At 43.1% G+C, this 20,058-nt stretch overlaps 1 protein-coding gene across 2 annotated transcripts; it reads left to right on the top strand.

The window, feature by feature from the left end:
* Window positions 1–3: 3 nt before the first annotated feature.
* rfwd3 (ring finger and WD repeat domain 3) lies at window positions 4–19,629 on the top strand. 2 transcript variants are annotated; one of them, XM_089127866.1, is made up of 13 exons: window positions 4–183; window positions 2,041–2,205; window positions 2,378–2,559; window positions 7,183–7,244; window positions 7,329–7,727; window positions 11,493–11,584; window positions 11,664–11,778; window positions 14,109–14,325; window positions 14,398–14,548; window positions 16,550–16,726; window positions 16,810–17,024; window positions 18,461–18,678; window positions 19,320–19,629. In XM_089127866.1, the coding sequence occupies exons 2-13, from the start codon at window positions 2,054–2,056 to the stop codon at window positions 19,461–19,463; spliced, it is 2,124 nt and encodes a 707-aa protein (XP_088983992.1). In that variant the 5' UTR covers window positions 4–183; window positions 2,041–2,053; the 3' UTR covers window positions 19,464–19,629. The 2 variants fall into 2 exon arrangements, with proteins under 2 accessions (XP_088983992.1, XP_088983993.1); XM_089127867.1 differs by having other exon boundaries at window positions 7,362–7,727.
* The last annotated feature ends 429 nt before the right edge of the window (window positions 19,630–20,058 follow it).

Genomic DNA, 20,058 nt, shown 5'->3' on the forward strand with positions numbered 1-20,058 from the left:
GGGCTTTGGGTTGGCGGTTGTGTTTGCAGCAGGAGCGAATATCCTGCATGCATTCTTTCACGAATTTATCGAGATTGTTTGTAATTATTCGAAATCGCACCACGATCAACTTTAAAGCTGGGAAAGCTGGTTTGTTGGCGACCGGACGAAGAAATCCCTCAGGCAAACCGGACGCTGTGCTCGGTAAATGTTGTTAATGTCAGATGTTTTGGTGTGCTGTAGTTAGCAACATTAGCAATCATGCTCATGATAACAGTGTCTCTGGTCAGTTTGTTAGAGAAAGCTTTGACCTGCTGGATGTTGACTTTAGATAACTCTGATCTAAGTTATACAGGCACCGTGTGATTTGACGACTACAACTTTTAACAGGCGATCTAGCAGGACGTTTCTCAAGCTAGTGTAGTTCGCATACTCCCCGTACTCGAACTCAACCCGATAGTATGCGAGAGAGACCCGGATAGCGAACTCTGTTCTGCTTCTCTTTCAGGGGAACCGAAAGTAATTTAGCGAAGGATAAAGTTAATTTTCAGAGTATGATGTAAGTGTTACATAAACAAGACCTTTGTGTGGAGTTGGTGAGGATTGGTGTGACACAGAGGCGAATGTTTATTCCCTTTTCCCCGTCTGAGGCAGAGGTGTGGAGATGCAGACCCACTTGTGTCTTACCCACTTGTGAGTAACTTAGTTCACTTAAAAAAAAAAAAAAAACTTTTGCTGATAATTTACTCACCCTCATGTCATCCAAGGTATCCATTTCTTTCCTTCTTCAGTCGAAAAGAAATTAAGGTTTTTGATGAAAACATTCCAGAATTTTTCTGCATATAATGGACTTCAATGGAAACCAAACGGTTCAAGGTCCAAATCACCGTTTCAGTGCAGCTAAAAGGGTCTTGTCAAGCGAAACCATCAGTCATTTAAAAAATAAATAAAAATGTTTACGTTTTGTAAGCACAAATGCTCGCCTTGCTCTGTTCTGTGATGTGTGTTCGTGACTCTCCTGTTCTTTTCTCGAGTCATTTTTTAAATGAGCAATAGTTTTGCTATATAAGACCCTTATTCATCGTCTGGTGTCGTTTAGCCCGTTGAACAGTTTGCACTGAAACTCATTTGGACCTTGAACCGTTTGGTTCCCATTGAAGTCCATTATATAGAGAAAATCCTGGAATGTTTTCATCAAAAACCTTAATTTCTTTTGGACTGAAGAAAGAAAGACATGGACATCTCAGATGACTTGTGTGTGAGTAAATTATCAGCAAAAGTGAACTACTCCTTTTAAGGCATACTCTGAAGTAAAGACTGTAAAACGCAAAAGTATAGCAAGAGTCAAAAGGTAGGTATCGTTTGATAGAACATTTATATATTTTTTTAGAAAAAAAAAACCCATTTCATTTACAATCCCAGAGATTGGTTTGGGTTTATAGTGGTTCTTGAATTATGTTTTTTCCAGCTTAAGTTAGTTTTGATTGATTTCACTTCCGTCGAAATGATCATTTGTTATTAAATTAGGGTTCGCTAAGACGACACCGTTCTCTACACAGACTTTAAACTGTGATAAACGCTGATCACACGCGCATAAGAATAACAAATCAGAAAACACAATTACAAATCTGAAGAAACAAATGAACAAGTCAGAAAACACAACAACAAATCAGACAAAACGGGCGAATGGAATACTGACCTTCATTGTTTTACACATTTACACATGCCAATCAACTTCCTTCTGCTGTAATTTCTGCATGTCGTGATTGACAGATGTCTCGTCCAATCAGCGGTCAGTGTTCAATTCGCCACATATACCTACCTTTTCTATTTTGTCTGACTTGTCGTTGTGTTTTCTGGTTTGTTATTTAGTTTTCAAAAATGTTAATGAGTTTTCAATCTTGTTCACTTGTTTTTAATCTTTCCATTGCGTTTATAAATTTGTTGTTTTGTTTTCAGAATTGTGGTTTGTTTAAGTGAATTGGTTTCCTGTAGTCGCTGGCGTAAACAGTAGAGCGCTGGCGGTGTGTGTAGTGTTTCACGTCTCCGTGTGTCCTGCAGGCGGTGTGTGAGGATGGAGGACATGGAGGTGGATGCAGCGGCCGGTGTGATCGTGCTCTCGGAGTCCGACAGCACCACAGAAGACGAGAGTGTGTCTTCGCTGTTGGATCGGCTCCGGCGTCCGGTGAATCTGCAGGTCCAGAGGAGGAGGAGGCGGAGGACTGGGTAACAGAACCACAGCTTTCCCCCATAATGCAGTATTTCTTTAGAACTGTAAATTACGCAGCAATTATATATAATTCACAAGTAAATGCAAAGGGTTCACTCACGTTTTCCAGCGATAGACATTTAAGCTGCTGTTGGAGAAATGAGTCCATGGCCTTCTTCTGTTTCCCAGACTGAGCACTCGTGAAGAGCTCCAGGCGCTCATACGGGACACAGAGGAGCTGTCGGAGCGCCTGAGACGACACACAGCTGACGCTCACGCACACTCCTCCAGCCGGCCCGCTGCCGTCATCACACACACGTCCCGTCAGCCCACCGCCTCGGGCCCACGGCCAGCCCTCTCCTCACACACAGGTTCCTCCATTCTCTAACCCTATGTGTGTCCTTCAAAAGGAAAGAGTTGCTCTGAGGTCCTTAGAGGACAAAAATGCCTGTGTTAAAAACCTAAAAATGTAAAGCCTTTGGAGCACAGACTCAAGTTTGGTCTTGTTTTAAACTGTGACTATTGTGCGTCTAATTTTTGGCCAAGCTGTCATCAAGAGAAATGATGAACATGCAGAAACAAGAGAGAACCTACAAAATATTAATAACTGATTTTTTTTTATTTTTTTTTTGCATTGTAAAATAAAACCTGTAGTTTGTGTTTTTTGCCAAAATAATTTTGTCAGATAGATACCATAACCAACTTCAGTGTTTTGGTCTTCCCTTAAACACTGAACAAAATTATAAACACTTTTGTTTTTGCCCCCATTTTTCATGAGCTGAACTTAAAGATTACTATGACTTTTACTATGCACACAAAAGGCCTATTATTCTCAAATATTGTTCACAAGCCAGTGTTGTAGTCGAGACCACCTCACTCGAGTTCGAGTCGAGACCGAGATCAGAGAGAGTCGAGACAGAGACCAGTGAGGGTTGATTACCTAATTTACTTTTATTTACTTAGAGAAATCCTTTTTTTTTACTGAATTTACTTAGTTTAAAAAATATGATCAGTTTAGGGTAAAAAGGCCACATAGTAGGTGGTGTTAAAAGTAATTTTATTACAATTTGTCATGCGCAGTTGCGCACTAGAAAATCACCGGGCGTGTCAATCAATTTAAAGAAATATTTTATTAACATATATTAATAATCATGAAAAATATTTTGAATTGAACTCGAGTGGACTCCGAGTTCCGAGTCCTAAAAAAAAATGTTCGAGTACGAGTCAATTCCGAGTCCAAATGCACACGAGTCCATGACAAGACCAAGACCATTAAAATATGGTCTCGAGATCGAGTCCGAGTCTCGAGTACTACAACACTGTCACAAGCTGTCTAATGCCTTGTCCACACGGACACGGGTATTTTTATAACCGGAGTTTTTCCCTCCTGCGTTTAAAAAAAGACCTCTGTCCACATGAAAACGCAAAAACACGCTATCATGTGCTGTCAAGAGCATGCAACACCAGCAGGCGGCGATATAAACCTAACCCTAAAGCCACGTTAGCCAATCAGAAGCCGTCAGCGCTGCAAAAACTCCGATTTCGCTGTTTACACGACAACGCAGCAACCGCCGTTTCAGAAAATACTCACCCTGGCAGGGGTTTTCAAAAATGTTCGGTTTCAGTGTCCTGATACTGCGTTTCCGTGTGGACGAACGGCCGAACCGCGTAAAAAAAGTCACGGTTATAAAGTGTCCGTGTGGACATGGCCTAAATCTGTGTTACTGAGCACTTCTGCTTTGCCGAGATAATCCATCCACCTCACAGGTGTGGCACATCAAGATGCTGGTTAGACAGTGTGATTATTGCACAGGTGTGCCTTAGGCTGGCCACAATAAAAGGCAACTCTAAAATGTGCAGTTTTACTGTATTGGGGGTCCTGGGGTTGAAAAAAAAAAGGTTGTTTGTGGCCTGAGGGATGTTGGTCCACTCCTCTTCAACGGCTGTGCGAAGTTGCTAGATATTGGCAGGACCTGGAACACGCTGTCTTATTGACAATGAGAATGTGACGTCGCTCGTTTCACTCCGTGTTGCATTGTTGGAAGGTGTCGCCATCTTGGAAGGATACGCTATCCATTGTCATGGTTACTTCAACCTTGAGACTGAGAGAGATAGCGACAGAGAGAGAGAGAGAGAGCAGCTTGATAGTTGTTTGCATTTTTGCGATAAGGCACGGTTTTTTGTGAATAAACGAAGAAGGCGGAAGCAAAAGGAAAGGAGCTCTATCGGGAGAGACTAAATAACAACACCAAGCAGCGTTTTTTAGAGAAACTACTACTACCCCAGACGGTCTTGTGTCCGGGCGACTGGCCTCAGACGGTCTTGTGTCCGGGCGACTGGCCTCAGACGGTCTTGTGTCCGGGCGACTGGCCTCAGACGGTCTTGTGTCCGGGCGACTGGCCCCAGACGGTCTTGTGTCCGGGCGACTGGCCCCAGACGGTCTTGTGTCCGGGCGACTGGCCTCAGACGGTCTTGTGTCCGGGCGACTGGCCCCAGACGGTCTTGTGTCCGGGCGACTGGCCCCAGACGGTCTTGTGTCCGGGCGACTGGCCCCAGACGGTCTTGTGTCCGGGCGACTGGCCCCAGACGGTCTTGTGTCCGGGCGGCTGGCCCCAGACGGTCTTGTGTCCGGGCGACTGGCCCCAGACGGTCTTGTGTCCGGGCGACTGGCCCCAGACGGTCTTGTGTCCGGGCGGCTGGCCCCAGACGGTCTTGTGTCCGGGCGGCTGGCCCCAGACGGTCTTGTGTCCGGGCGGCTGGCCCCAGACGGTCTTGTGTCCGGGCGGCTGGCCCCAGACGGTCTTGTGTCCGGGCGGCTGGCCCCAGACGGTCTTGTGTCCGGGCGGCTGGCCCCAGACGGTCTTGTGTCCGGGCGGCTGGCCCCAGACGGTCTTGTGTCCGGGCGGCTGGCCCCAGACGGTCTTGTGTCCGGGCGGCTGGCCCCAGACGGTCTTGTGTCCGGGCGGCTGGCCCCAGACGGTCTTGTGTCCGGGCGGCTGGCCCCAGACGGTCTTGTGTCCGGGCGGCTGGCCCCAGACGGTCTTGTGTCCGGGCGGCTGGCCCCAGACGGTCTTGTGTCCGGGCGGCTGGCCCCAGACGGTCTTGTGTCCGGGCGGCTGGCCCCAGACGGTCTTGTGTCCGGGCGGCTGGCCCCAGACGGTCTTGTGTCCGGGCGGCTGGCCCCAGACGGTCTTGTGTCCGGGCGGCTGGCCCCAGACGGTCTTGTGTCCGGGCGGCTGGCCCCAGACGGTCTTGTGTCCGGGCGGCTGGCCCCAGACGGTCTTGTGTCCGGGCGGCTGGCCCCAGACGGTCTTGTGTCCGGGCGGCTGGCCCCAGACGGTCTTGTGTCCGGGCGACTGGCCCCAGACGGTCTTGTGTCCGGGCGACTGGCCTCAGACGGTCTTGTGTCCGGGCGGCTGGCCCCAGACGGTCTTGTGTCCGGGCGGCTGTGTCAGTCACGCATTTCACTCCGTGTTGCATTGTTGTAAGGTGTCGACGTCTTGGAACGATATGCTATCCGTTGTCATAGTTACTTCGAACTTGAGACTGAGAGAGAAAGCAACAGAGAGAGAGCAGCTTGATAGTTGTTTGCATTTTTGCGATAAGGCACAGTTTCTTGGGAATAAACAAAGAAGGGAGAATCAAAAGGAAAGGAGCTCTACCGGGAGAGACTAAATAACAACACCAAACAATGTTATTTAGAGAAACTACTTGACATCAACAACATAGGAACCCGTACGACCTGCTAGTACAGAATGGACGAAAGACCCAAAGCACTACCACCTTTCACAGACCCTGACATAGTAAATAACCTGGTTTATGGCCATGGGCGGTCTTGTGTCCGGGCGGCTGGCCTCGGGCGGTCTTGTGTCCGGTTTCAGACAATCTTGTGTCCAGGCGACTGGCCTCAGACGATCTTGTGTCCGGGCGACTGGCCTCAGACGGTCTTGAGTCCGGGCGACTGGCCTCGGGCCGTCTTGTTGCCTGGGCGACTAGCCTCGGGCCGTCTTGTGTCCGGGCGGCTGGCTTCGGGCTGTCTTGTGTCCGGGGCGGGTGGCCTCGGGCCGTCTTGTGTCCGGGGCGGCTGACCTCGGGCCGTCTCGGGCCGTCTTGTGTCCGGGGCGGCTGGCCTCGGGCCGTCTTGTGTCCGGGGCGGGTGGCCTCGGGCCGTCTTGTGACTGGCCTCAGATGATCTTGGGGGTGAACATGCTGGATGTGAAGGTCCTGGGCTGGTGGGGTTACACGTGGACTGTGGTTGTGAGGCTGGTTGCATGTACTGCCAAGTTCTCTGAAACACCTTTGGAGACGGCTTATTGTAGAAAAATGAACATTAAATTCATGGGCAACAGCTCTGGTGGACATTCCTGCAGTCAGCATGAATGAATGTGTTTGGGATGTTCTAGATCCGCGTATACGACAGCGTGTTCCAGGTCCTGCCAACATCCAGCAACTTCGCACTTCCATTGGAGAGGAGTGGACCAACATCTCAAAGGCCACAATCAACAACCTTTTTTTGGGGAATACAGTAAAACTGCACATTTTAGAGTGGCCTTTTAATGTTGTCAGCTTAAGGCACACCTGTGCAATAATCACACTGTCTAACCAGCATCATGATATGCCACACCTGTGAGCTGGATGGATTATCTTGGTTTTGTATTATTTTTTTATTTACTTTTAAATGACTATTTAATCAGAAGTAATCATTAAATAGTAATTTAAGCACTTTCCTCACATTCTTTCAACTTAAATTTAAAATAACTAAATTTGTATGCATAAACCTTTTAATTCAACTCAAAATATCTTGCATTGAGTGTCTGCCGACCTAATATAACATGATATTCCATGACTCTTGCCACTAGATGGCCACTTCATTTTAAAGTAAACTAACCCTTTAAAGACTTTAGGTAAAGGCGCTTTGCCCTATATGACAGACACTATATCTAATTGTGAGCATCCATTGATCACTAATGAAGATGTTTGTGTGTAACACACAGGACCCAGTGTTCCTCAGGAGCCCGGAGGGACGGGAGCAGGAGAGCCGAGACCAGAGTCTGAGGTGTGATTGAGAGCTTGTGTTGGTCCTGAGCTCTTGCTGTTCTGTGAAGGATTGTGGGTACAGTATTTGCCTCTCTCTACCCAGGCTGTGCCGGAGCCGATGGGTCTCGCAGGAGAGGCTGTGCCGGAGCCGGTGGGTCTCGCAGGAGAGGCTGTGCCGGAGCCGGTGGGTCCCGCAGGCGAGCCTTTGCCGGAGCCAGAGAGTCCCGCAGGAGCTGTCCCCTGTCCCGTAGGCGAGGCTGTGCCGGAGCCAGGGGTTCCCGCAGGAGAGGTTGTGCCAGAGCCGGGGGGTCCCGCAGGAGCGGTGCCGTGTCCCGCAGGAGAGGCTGAGGACCGGGACGGGGAGGGCGAGATCTGCTCCATCTGCTTCGAGCCCTGGACCTCGGCCGGGGACCACCGGCTGGCCGCTCTGCGCTGCGGACACCTGTTCGGCTACATCTGCATCTCACGCTGGCTATCGGGCGGAGGGAACAAGTGTCCACAGGTGCGCTCACTCTCTCATTCAACATTACAGGGCCAGTGCACAGTTGCATACGTTCTTCCCTTGAGTATGAGACTTAAGGCGTGATTTCCCCTCAGCTAAGGGAACAACTAAAATGATAGTTCACCCAAAAATGAAAATTAGCCCATTATTTACTTGCCCTCAAGTCATCCCAGGTGTAGGCTATGACATTCTTCCAGCCGTCTGCCGGAAGCGTATTCATTTTACTTTCTAATTTCTACACAAACTTTCTTCATAAGTGCTTTATAACCCCCCAGAGCCTGTGGAGCAGTTTTATGATGGATAGATTCGCTTTTTATGATGGATAGATGCACTTTTATGATGGATAGATGCACTTTTATGATGGACAGATGCACTTTTATCATGGATGATGCACTTTTTATGATGGATAGATGCACTTTTATGATGGACAGATGCACTTTTATGATGGGTAGATGCACTTTTATGATGGACAGATGAAATTTTATCATGGATAGATGCACTTTTATGATGGAGAGATGCACTTTTATGATGGATAGATGCACTTTTATGATGGAGAGATGCACTTTTATGATGGACAGATGCACTTTTATGATGGACAGATGCACTTTTATGATGGATAGATGCCTTTTATGATGGATAGATGCACTTTTATGATGGACAGATGCACTTTTATCATGGAAAGATGCACTTTTATCATGGATAGATGCACTTTTATGATGGACAGATGCACTTTTATCATGGATAGATGCACTTTTATCATGGATAGATGCACTTTGATGGCCATTCAATTAGTGCTGGGCTGTTTGACCAATTATTGATATCACGTTTTTTTTTTTTCAGAGTTAAGCCGGTTTTCCGGTAACATTCTAATAACAATCTTATAACCAAGCAAGAACGTTAATACAACGTCTAAAAAAACTGGATGCTTTAAATGTTCCTTGAACATTCAGAAATAACGTTTTTATAACTTAATGGGAACAAAAAGATTCTTATAACCTAAAATTGTTAGCTGGGGAAGAGGATAGATTCGCGATTGCACTGAAGATGTTTTAAGTGCAGGATTCTCTGAGCGAGCCCAGAGAAAATAGACCTATTCTCACAAGAGCAACGTGTATCTGAGAGCGAGATTTGCGCTCGCGCATTATATTAATTTCCTTTAGCACTACAATAGTGCGCTTTCGACATTTGACAGGAAAATAACTATAGTTCTGCAGCATCCACCTTCGCTGTAACGTAACACCAGAGCACTGCTGTCTGGTTTACCCTCGCCTCACCGTCGCTGCTTAGAAGTGCAACATTGTAAAGGGTCTGTGTGAGACGGTGTCGGCGGCGCGGCATAACGTTCGTTCCGAACGCTGTGTAATTAAATACATCAGTATGGCGGTATATTAAAAATGAACATGTCATCGTAACAAAAATAGAAACCAGTTTTCGGTATGAACTGGTATAATGCATTCAATTTTAATATGATTGTATTCGTCTGAAAGAACAATGTCATATACAGCTAGGATGACTTGAGGGAGAGTTTTTTGGCTGAACTATTCCTTTAAGGATGCTGCATACAATGCTTTAAATGGTTCTCTTAGGTAAAGGAAACCGTTAAGTGTTTTACGACAGTGACCCAGGTTTGGGCGTTCGATTAAATTCGATTACTGCCACCATGGACACATTATTTGTTAATACAGATAGCAGTAAATTTCACAGAAAACAGCTAAACATGGATAAGAAAACCAAATATGAAAGAGAAGGACCAGACGAGACCAGAAATCACCCTCATGTCGGTCTAAACCCTTTCATTCAATTCAGTCAGACTTTCATTCATCTTTAGTAACAAATAAAGATTCGTTTAATATTCGTTCATCATTTCTGTCCATTTATTGAAAGACATAGAGGTAATCCATATGATTCAGGCTGCTTCGGTGAGGGCAAGTGTGTGACGCAGGCATGTTTGAGCTTCTGGTAACCATATAACATGTGCTTTGTGTTTATATATGGAAATACGGCACTCAGTTTATTGTATAAAGCGGTCGATTCGATTGTGTCTCGTTAGAAGACCTGGATTGAATCTGCTCGTGCCGTGTAACACTTAGGAAAAGGGGCTTAATGCAACACTTATTGTTTTTTTTCAGAGATTTCTTATGGGAAAAATAGATACTAAAGGGAAATTCTAGGTTGTATGAAGTTTCACCTAAAGAAATATAATTTCTGCTTATGTTTTATGAAGTTTAAGGGAAGCTTAAGTGTGTTCTTAAGGGTCAATGATGCAGCCGGGCTGTACACTCCTGAATGAGTGTGTGAGTTCAGGATGTAGTGCTGAGATGGGCTCGTGTGATGTCATCTACACTGGCTCCTACACATTTATGGTTTTTAATGCTGATGTTGACCTATAGCTACTCTATTGAGTTTTAATGATATTGATAAAAAGAAAAGGAGATATAAAGTAAAGGGATGAACCCATATGAACATTTAAGCCGATACGGATAATTATCTATATCTGAAAGCAGATCTGCGCTGCACTTAAGTGCGTTCTCCTGTCAGAGTGATGTATACATCATGGGGAACTGAAGTGGATTTAACCCCTTAACTGTCACCCCCCCTTTTTGAGAATGGGGGTTAAATGCTCTATTCACACTTAAATGGTTGTAATTCAAGAATGCTTTGGAATACATACCCAAGTTTGATCTTGTTTTAAAGAAAACACTCATCAGATTATTGCTAAAGTGAAAACAGTTCAAAAAATGAAAGTATGAAAAAGCCATAAATCTAACCAAGTTATGTTCCAAATTTGAAGTTGATATCACAAAAATTGAAGTTCCCATGAGATTTTGTTTAGGCGTAGTACCAAAAATAGCCACCGGGTGCCATTGAATTACATTGAATTTAGTTGTGAACATTCTGCCTTAACAAATTAATACATTTCTGTCCAAATATCAATTTTGTCACAAAATTTGGAACCTTGAGACTCAGACCTTTCTGACAATATGTGTTTTGTCAAGATTAGAAAAGGTTTTGATCAATAAATTATGAAATATAACGATACCCAAAAGGGGAGGAGCCTGATAAAATAAGTACCGTTTCTATGGTAACGCAACATTCAATTATAAAATGGTTTTCACAGGATGAATTCTGATTCTATAAGCTTTCAAATGATACCTAATTTAAGATAACTACTAAAATATGTAATATAATAAAAAAGGCTATACAAAAATATTATTATATTTTAGAGGATAATATATACATATATATTATAATTTTTAGAGGATAATGTTATACTATACTTTTTATTTTTTATTGAAAAATACTAGATTATATGTTTTATTATGAACTTTTACCATAAAAACAGAAGTTTCAATGATTAAAAGTGGGTGCATCAACTTTTTGTGATAAAGGTCAAAACTCCTGTTATGATGCAGATTTTTTTAGGTGCACTCTTGTCATAAATTCATTAATTACTCTTACTACATAATTTGTAACACAAAACAAGGGTAGAATATTTATTTAGAAGTCTTAGACCTTTCCAACAATATATAATTTGTCATAATTAGATTAGGATTTAATAGAAATATAGTGAAGTAAAGTTAGGCGTCCCGGTACCGGGACGGTGACAGTTAAGGGGTTAATATATCGCGGACCGATAACAATAACATTAAAATGAACATGATGTTTTAAATATTTAAAAACCTTAATTTTGATTGAATATATGTGCAGACACGTGGCACTGGAGTTAATAAAAGAGTGTATCTGATGATCTGTCGTTGTGTTCAGTGTAACAAGCAGGCGAAGCGCAGCCACATCATCTTCCTGTACGCGCGCAGACTGAAGGCGCTGGACAACGCGGAGGAGGTGCGTCTGAAGAGGTGTGTGTCCTGCTCTCTCAGTGTGTGTGTGTGTGCAGTCGTCTGGAGCCTGTGCTGATGTGTGTGTGTGTGTGTGCAGTTGTCTGGAGCTGGAGCAGGGCATGCGCCGCATGGAGCAGCTGGAGGTCGCTGTGTGCCGTCAGCAGCAGCAGCTCGTGGCCGATGAGAACGCACGTCTGCGCAGAGAGCTCGAGGTGTGTATCCTGCGTGTGTGTTTATGATCCCATCCTGAGAGACACAAGCAGCGACACCGCAGGGACACACATGTTGAGATAGTTGGCTAGTGACTCCAGAACGGCAATGCTCACAAACACACACGTGTGTCCCATGATGCAGTGCTGGAGTCGAGATCAAGTCTGAAACCGGCAGCGCTTGGATCAACTGGAAACACTTAAAGTTAAAATAAATACAACAGTTACGATACATTGTTCAAAAATCAGAACAAAAATCTGAATGATTCATTTATCCTTGTGACACAAGTCACATCTGACCTCTGTGTGTGACTTTATATTATTACACTCAGAAATAATGGAAAATACTGGAAATAAAATCAAGCGTTTACAAACATTTTAGTTCCCTTCATTCCACAGCAAATCTCATCATTGAACAGTTTTCATTATAGAACAAGAATTTGACATTTTTATTAAAGAGGAATAGCCCCTTGAGATGAGCCGTCTCGTTTTCGAGGAGTTAATTCTAGATTCAAATAAAAAAGCTGGAATTTAACAAAACAAATAGCAAAAACCAAAATACAAATAAAAAATACACAAGAAGAACTAACAAAACGAAAAAAAAAATGCTTTACAGTAGTACTATACGTATAGCTAAATATATAAGCCAAAACCAAACAAGACATTCATTCATACAAGACTCCCAAAAGGTGGCACACTCCTCCCTAAATAGAGTAAACCATATCATTTGTGCCAAGACAACATCAAAACACAAGTAAACTCATATACAGACAAAAAAATATATATATATATATATATGTACCATGCCAAAAAAATAAGTTACAGTGAGAAATAAATATAATAAAATAAATTCTGAAGATGTTGAGCTAAATGACTTTTAAATATTGGAAAAGAAGTTAAAAAGCGAATTGAAATTGGAAGTTTATTGCAATCATATGGTGCTTTATATTGAATTTCTTTATTGATCTTTAAGAATGAAAATATAAGCCTGAAACCATCAGTAAATATATGATAATATCATTTATTACCGGTATATACGGTGAGCCTAAATTATTTTAAGGTGAGTCTGAGGCGATTAGCGTGTGGGAAATGAGCTGTGCTAATAAACCTGGGCTCACACTCCACACAGATACACAGATGTGTGTGTTTGACGTTAATCACTTTAAACAAGTCCAGGCACATTTCAGAATAACGTCAGTGGGGATCATCGTGTTCCTGTTAGAATTAGCGCTTTAATAGAAGGAAATTCATTAGTCTCATGATGTCGAACCAGTTTCTAGAAAGCAGAATGAAGAATGGGAGAATCATATTTTACCAATGAAAGTCAATGGGGTCCAAAAACCCAATTTTGGTCCTTATTAAAGGGTTAGTTCACCCAAAAATGAAAATTAAGTCATTAATTACTCACCCCCATGCTGTACCAACCCCGTAAGACCTTCGTTCATCTTCGGAACACAAATAAAGATATTTTTGATTGAATCTGAGAGCTGGATCAGTCCTACATAGACTGCCTAAGGGACTGGCTCTTGACGGCCCATAAAGTCATTAAAGAAAATGTTTAAATGTTCCATGTGCCTACAGCGGCTCAATTATAGGTTTATTAAGCGACGAGACTACTTTTTGTGCGAAAAAAACATAAATAACGACTTTATTCCACTATTCCATTACTTCCTTATGGGCGCATGCGCGAGAACTGAGACGAGGACGTTCTCATTCGTCTACTTCTTGTTACCGGCTGCTCACCGCTTAGGAGTTTTACCGCCCCCTACCGTATAAGATGATAATAAGGCACACTGTCGTTTTTTGAGAAGATTAAAGGCTTTTAAGTGCACCTTGTAGTGCGGAAAATACGCTAATTGAAAAGCGTATGTACAGCGCGCATCTTCCTCTAATTGTAAACAGAAAGTTTTGCACTTCCAGCTATATCAGCACATCATCTTATACGGTAGGGGGCGGTAAAACTCCTAAGCGGTGAGCAGCCGGTAACAAGTCGAAGGAGATCGTCCTTGTCTCAGTTCTCGCGCATGCGCCCATAAGGAAGTAATGGAATAGTCGAATAAAGCCGTTATTTATGTTTTTTTCGCACAAAAAGTAGTCTCGTCGCTTAATAATTAGCGCTTTAATAGAAGGAAATTCATTAGTCTCATGATGTCGAACCAGTTTCTAGAAAGCAGAATGGGAGAATCATATTTTACCAATGAAAGTCAATGGGGTCCAAAAACCCAATTTTGGTCCTTATTAACTTTCACGTTTTTTCACATGTTGCTGTCAAACGAGAGGCTCCGGTTATGATCTTCATCATCCGAGTCGTGATGTGTGTGTGTTCTGCGCAGGAGTTGAGGCGGTGGAAAGCGCAGGTGTCGCTGGGCTCGTCCCAGGGCTCGTTCCTCTCCTCGTCCCAGAGGCAGGACGCGTCCGGCGCGGGGCATTACGTGTTCTCCAAGGCTCTGCTGGTGTCTCAGAGCGGGAGCAGTCGCGTGATGTCCTACTGCGAGCCCCTCGGGTGTCTGCTGGCGTCCCAGCCCTCCACACACGCCACGCTGCTGCCCGGTGAGTCCACACACACACACGGAGTCAGTTCTGTAGGGCTCGTGTCGCTGTGATTGACTATCTGTACCTCAGGCTTCGGGGTGAAGATGATCAGCGCCGCGACGCTCAAGCCGAGTCAGTACATCCCCATCCACAGCAAGCAGATCCGAGGCCTGGCCTTCAGCCAACAGCAGGACAGCCTGCTCCTGTCCGCCTCCTTCGACAGCACCATCAAGCTCACCAGGTGCGGCTCTCACACACTCGCCCTGTAGGGAAGGCTTATCAAACATGGCGGCGACCTGCTGAATGAATTGGCTCTGTGGAGCCGCGGGTCAAACCGGCGCTGCTAGCTGCGGAGCGTTTTATTGTTTCTCTTTGGCCAGAGCTCAAGTCTTCGTTTGTACTGTATAAAATCAGAAAACCCCATCAATTGTGAAACCATTTGTTAAACATGACTGTTTTGCATATGAAGAAAACGACGTGAAAAGCTATAGTGCTTACAGTACATTAGCCAATCAGAGCCAAGGATGGAAAACCCGCCTTTTCTGTTAAGTTATGAATGGTGCAGATCCAGTGATGCTGTATTTGTATAAAGGTAGATTTGTGTGTTTATTATTCAATCAAAAAAAATATATTTTCAATTAAAAAAACCTTCACTTCAATGAAAAAAAAACTTTTCAATCAAAGAAAAAAAGTATTTGATTCCAAAAATATATTTGAGACTCAAAAAAATACATTTGAACACTGCTTTTCTTTGATTGAAAATGTTTTCTTTGATAGAAGTCCGTGTTTTTTTTTTTTTGTTTAAAGCAACCTTTTTAATTAAAGTAACGTTAACTTTCTTTGTCAGAAAGATGTCGTTGGTGTAGACACTTGTCAATCAAACATGTCTGACCAACAGAGAAGCACCCGCCCACTGCGGAACGTTTGTGTCAAAATGATTCAATCAAAAAAATTTGAAGTTCAAAACTTTTTGCGCCTAAAAAAAAAAAAAATTATTCAATCAAAACAATTTGAACTTCTATTTTTTTTCACTTCAAATAAAAAACAAAAACAACGAAAAAACAGATTCTCTTCAATAATTTTTTATTCACAAGATAAATACATTTTTTTTTTTTGCTTTTGAACAGTTTTTTCTTTGATTGAAAATATTTTTTTTTTGATTGAAACAACTTTTTTGGAATTGAATGATTAAGACACAAATGTCCTACCCATGTATGGCCCAAACACAAAAAAGATTACTTCAATCAAAGAGAACATTTTCAATTAAAACAAAAGGTGTTCAAATGCAATTTTTGGAGTCTCAAATATTTTATTTGCATTCAAAAATGATTTTCTATATTTGAAAATGTTTATCTTTTCATTGAAGTGACTTTTGAATTGAATCTGTTGTTTGTTTGTTTGAAGCAACTTCTTTTTTGATTGAATGATAAAGACACAAATGTCCTACCCATTATATGGTCCAATCAAAAACCAATGTTACTTTAATTAAAAAGGTTGCTTTAAACAAAACAAAAAAACAGACTTCTATCAAAGAAAACATTTTCAATCACAAACAATTTTTTTGAGTCTCAAATATATTTTTGGATTCAAATACTTTTTTTCTTTGATTGAAAAGTTTTTTTTTCATTGAAGTGAAGGTTTTTTTAATTGAAAATATTTTTTTTGCTTGAATAATAAAGACACAAATCTACCTTCATATATTTGCCCTGTTATTTGTAAATTGCTTTTTTATTATTTTTGGTCGTTTCACTTAATTTTGGCCTTGTAAGATGAATTTTTAAAACGGGGGAATAGTTTGGCTGTGCGGTTCAGTGACGCGAAGGGTCGCGAGGAGATCGATCTCGTCTCTGATGTTTCAGTTACACTTTACAGTACGGTTCATTAGTTAACATTAGTTCACTACCTTAGTTTGAACATTTACTAATACATGATTCAAATCTGCGGTTGTTTTTGTTCACATTAGTGAAAGCACTGTGAACTGACATGAACAAACAATGAACAGTTTACATATTGAGTTTATTTTTCTATTGATTAAAGATAGGACTATATACTCTCTGTAATGCGGTCGAGACCTGCCGCAACTACTTCATCCATGCGTTTCCCTGAAAATACCTGCACACCTTAGAGCGCCCGTCAACCAATCAGATCCAAGCATTCCCTGGCCCTGTTGTGTAATAATGTCAAGTACAATGTTTGCCCTATGGGTGTCCTGCGCGAGGCTAACGCAGATGTTCCTCCACAGCCTGCTGACGAACACCGTGGTCCAGGCCTATAACACGGGCCGGCCCGTGTGGAGCTGCTGCTGGTGCCAGGACAACAACAACTACATCTACGCCGGGCTGAGCAACGGCTCTGTGCTGGTTTACGACACGCGGGACACGAGCACACACGTGCAGGAGCTGGCGCCGCTGCGGTCCAGGTCAGCCCTACAGACTGTGTGTGTGTGTGTGCAGTTTGATCTGGTCGTGTGTCATGTGTTGATCTGGTCGTGTGTGTGTGCAGTTGCCCGGTGGTGTCGCTGTCGTACGTGCCCCGCTCCGCCTCGAGCTCGTTCCCCTGCGGAGGGCTGATCGCCGGCTCGCTGGAGGGCGGCTGCTTCTGGGAGCACGTGGATGGAACCGCATACACGCCTCACATCCTGCCTCTGGAGTCCGGGAACTGCACCGACATCCAGGTGGAGCCGGAGAGCCGACACTGCCTCGTCACGTACAGGCCAGGTACCGCACCACCGCAGCAACACACACTTCTCAACCAGGCCTGCTCGTAGAGGTGCTGAAACTCATCTTTGATTTCCTTGAAAATTCACTTCACTAAAGACAATCCATGTGTGCGTTGATAAGTGGACAGCATTGCTGAGTATTTCCTCCTTAAAACTGCAGTGAACCAAAGACAGTCTCAAACACACGGTGTGACATCGCTGGTGTTTCTGACGTCACAAACGACCTTGTAACCAATCAGATCAACGTGTGATCGTCAACCTGTGGATCTCTGAGCTGAGTGAGTGAGTGAGTGGAGGCGGGGCTCATTTGCATATTAATAGTCTAAACTAAACGAGAAAAGGGTGTCAAGTTACATTCAAGCTATTTTAAAGGGTCAGTTCACCCAAAAATGAACATTCTGTCAGTATTTACTCACCCTCATGTTGTTCAACCCCGTAAGACCTTCGTTCATCTTCGCAACACAAATTAAGATATTTAAGATATTAAGATCGCTCCTGCATACAGTCCATAGGCTTCTTGAGGGAATGACTCTTGCTGGCATCGAAAATTCATTAAAGACATCGTTAAAATAGTCCAAGTGACTACAGGGGCTCAATCTTAACTTTATCAAACGACGAGAACACTTTTGTGCGCAAAAAAACAACAAAAATAACGACTTTATTTAAACTATTGGTTTATTTCTCCCTCTGCGCGAGTCAGGTTACTAGTTTAATAGCGTAAGCTTCTGTTATTGTACGTCACACGCATCACACACACATGACCAGCGTCGGCCAATAGTGAGCCTACGTGTGACGTAGCTCTACGCAATCACACTACGTTAACTGACTACAGGCCCATGGAGAAGGAAGTGAATAGTTGAAATAAAGTCGTTATTTTTGTTGTTTTTTTGCGCACAAAAGTGTTCTCGTCGCTTGATAAACTTAAGATTGAGCCCCTGTAGTCACTTGGACTATTTTAACGATGTCTTTAATAACTTTTCGAGGCCAGCAAGTGTCATTCCCTCAAGAAGCCTATGGACTAGTATACAGGAGCGATCTTAATATCTTAAACATCTTAATTTGTGTTCAAAGATGAACGAAGGTCTTACGGGGTTGGAACAACATGAGGGTGAGTAAATACTGACAGAATTTTCGTTTTTGGGTGAACTAACCCTTTAAGGCATAAAGAATATTTTTTCCAAGGAAAAAATGCTTATGTAAGTTTTAAGAAATTAAAATGATCAACAACAACTTTAAGGAGAAAATACTCAGCAGTGGTGTTGATTTATGAATTTACACATGGTTTGTATTAAAGCATATTAAAAACACCACATGGACATATAGACAACATTTAAAAACTTGATTTTTACCACAGGGGGACTTTATAGAGAAGCCCTGATAACCTGCGTGATCCTCTGATTGGTTGCATCTGTAAAGCCTGTGTGTGTTGTGCAGGTCGTACACACCCGTCTCTGCGCTGTGTCCTGATGGAGCTGAACCGAACGCCCCAGACCGATGGCACCCAGACGCCCGTGTGCTCCTGCGCGGCCGTGCAGACCTTCAGCGCTGGCGCCTCCTGCAAACTGCTCACCAAGAACCGTGTGTTCAGGAGCCCGGCGGGACAGGGCGCCACGCTCGTGTGCGCCGGAGATGAGGCCAGCAACTCCACCATGGTGAGGCCCCGCTCTGCATCCACCGTCCTCCGATAACTGAACGTTAACGTTAACATTCTACTAATATTAGTTTCTATGCGTATTTACTCCATGACAAAACTACCCCAGTCATTCTAGAATGATTCATTCTTTCCAAATAGAGCAATTCAAATAATCTGGTGAAAAAATAAAATTACACAATGTCATTTGTTACCAATATCGTGCAGCCCTAATCCTCGTTATGTGTTTTCTATAGAGGGATATCGACTAGAGGTCGACCGATATTGGATTTTACCGATAACGATAGCTAGGTTGGGCTGTACTTGCCGATAACCGATTAATCAACCGATAGTTTTTCAAATTGATACTGGATAAAAACAAACATAACACTCCAAGTAAAACAGTGCTGAACTTTATTATAAAAATACAAAAAACTGGCATAAAAAATGACCTCTAATATCGACATCGGTAAATATCGGTATCGGCCATAACAGCAATGTTAATATCGGTTATCGGCCACAAATTTTCACATCGGTGCATCACTAGGTAACGCCGAAGCTGATGCTTCACTTAGAGACCAATATAGCATTGATTCAATGCATGACTGTGATTTTATTTCCCCGTCTGACAGCCCTACATGAGCGTGTGTGTGTGTATTTCAGGTGTGGGACGCGGGCACCGGGGCGCTGCTGCAGAAGATGCCTGCGGATCTCCCTGTGCTGGACATCTGCCCGTTCCAGGCCCAGCAGAGCAGCTTCCTGGCCTCGCTCACCGAGAAGATGCTCAAGGTCTACAAGTGGGAGTGAGACCCACAGAACCAGAACCGAGTCCGACGGGACCACGCCTTCTGTTTAAATCAGTGCTTTCTCAATGTTTCAGTTCAAAGTCATCATTGCTCACTATTTTCTTTGTATATATGTAAGTGTTTTTGTATTTCTTTATTAAAATAATAAATGCAAACGTGCTTTGACAGTTTGTGAGAACTTAAAAACACCCAAGGGAAGGGAACATTAATATAGTTTGGAAAATCACTCGGTGTATTTCCAGGTGCGTTATTTATTTATTTATTTTTAGTTTTAAAATTTTCTTAAAATATAAGCATCCCCATTCTTTCACCAGTTTATTCATCTCAGTACATTAATACAGTTGTTTTTATTACAAGTTTTCTGAAATGTTATGTTTAAAAATGCATATTATGTTATCTAATTAAATATGCACTAATTTGCATACATTCCATAGTAGAAATGAACATCGGATGAAGGCAGGTTCAGAATTCCAATTATATTAACTTATTTGAAAGTTTTTACAGAGGGATTTCTTTTTATGTGCTTTTAATCACTTCATAAATCAGGAAAAAAAAAAACATTTCCACTGTTTTTAGGAATAAAATTGCCTATAAAG

The sequence above is a fragment of the Pimephales promelas genome, chromosome 25, assembly GCF_988280905.1.
Source record: "Pimephales promelas chromosome 25, fPimPro1.hap1.1, whole genome shotgun sequence".
Taxonomy (NCBI): domain Eukaryota; kingdom Metazoa; phylum Chordata; class Actinopteri; order Cypriniformes; family Leuciscidae; genus Pimephales; species Pimephales promelas.

Excerpts from the sequence above, each read along its gene's own strand:
- rfwd3 (XM_089127866.1), top strand. The coding sequence starts at position 2,054 with ATGGAGGACATGGAGGTGGATGCAGCGGCCGGTGTGATCGTGCTCTCG. Across the intron at positions 14,326-14,397 it reads ACACGCCACGCTGCTGCCCG|GCTTCGGGGTGAAGATGATC; the intron begins GTGAGTCCACAC and ends TCTGTACCTCAG. Across the intron at positions 18,679-19,319 it reads AGGCCAGCAACTCCACCATG|GTGTGGGACGCGGGCACCGG; the intron begins GTGAGGCCCCGC and ends TGTGTATTTCAG.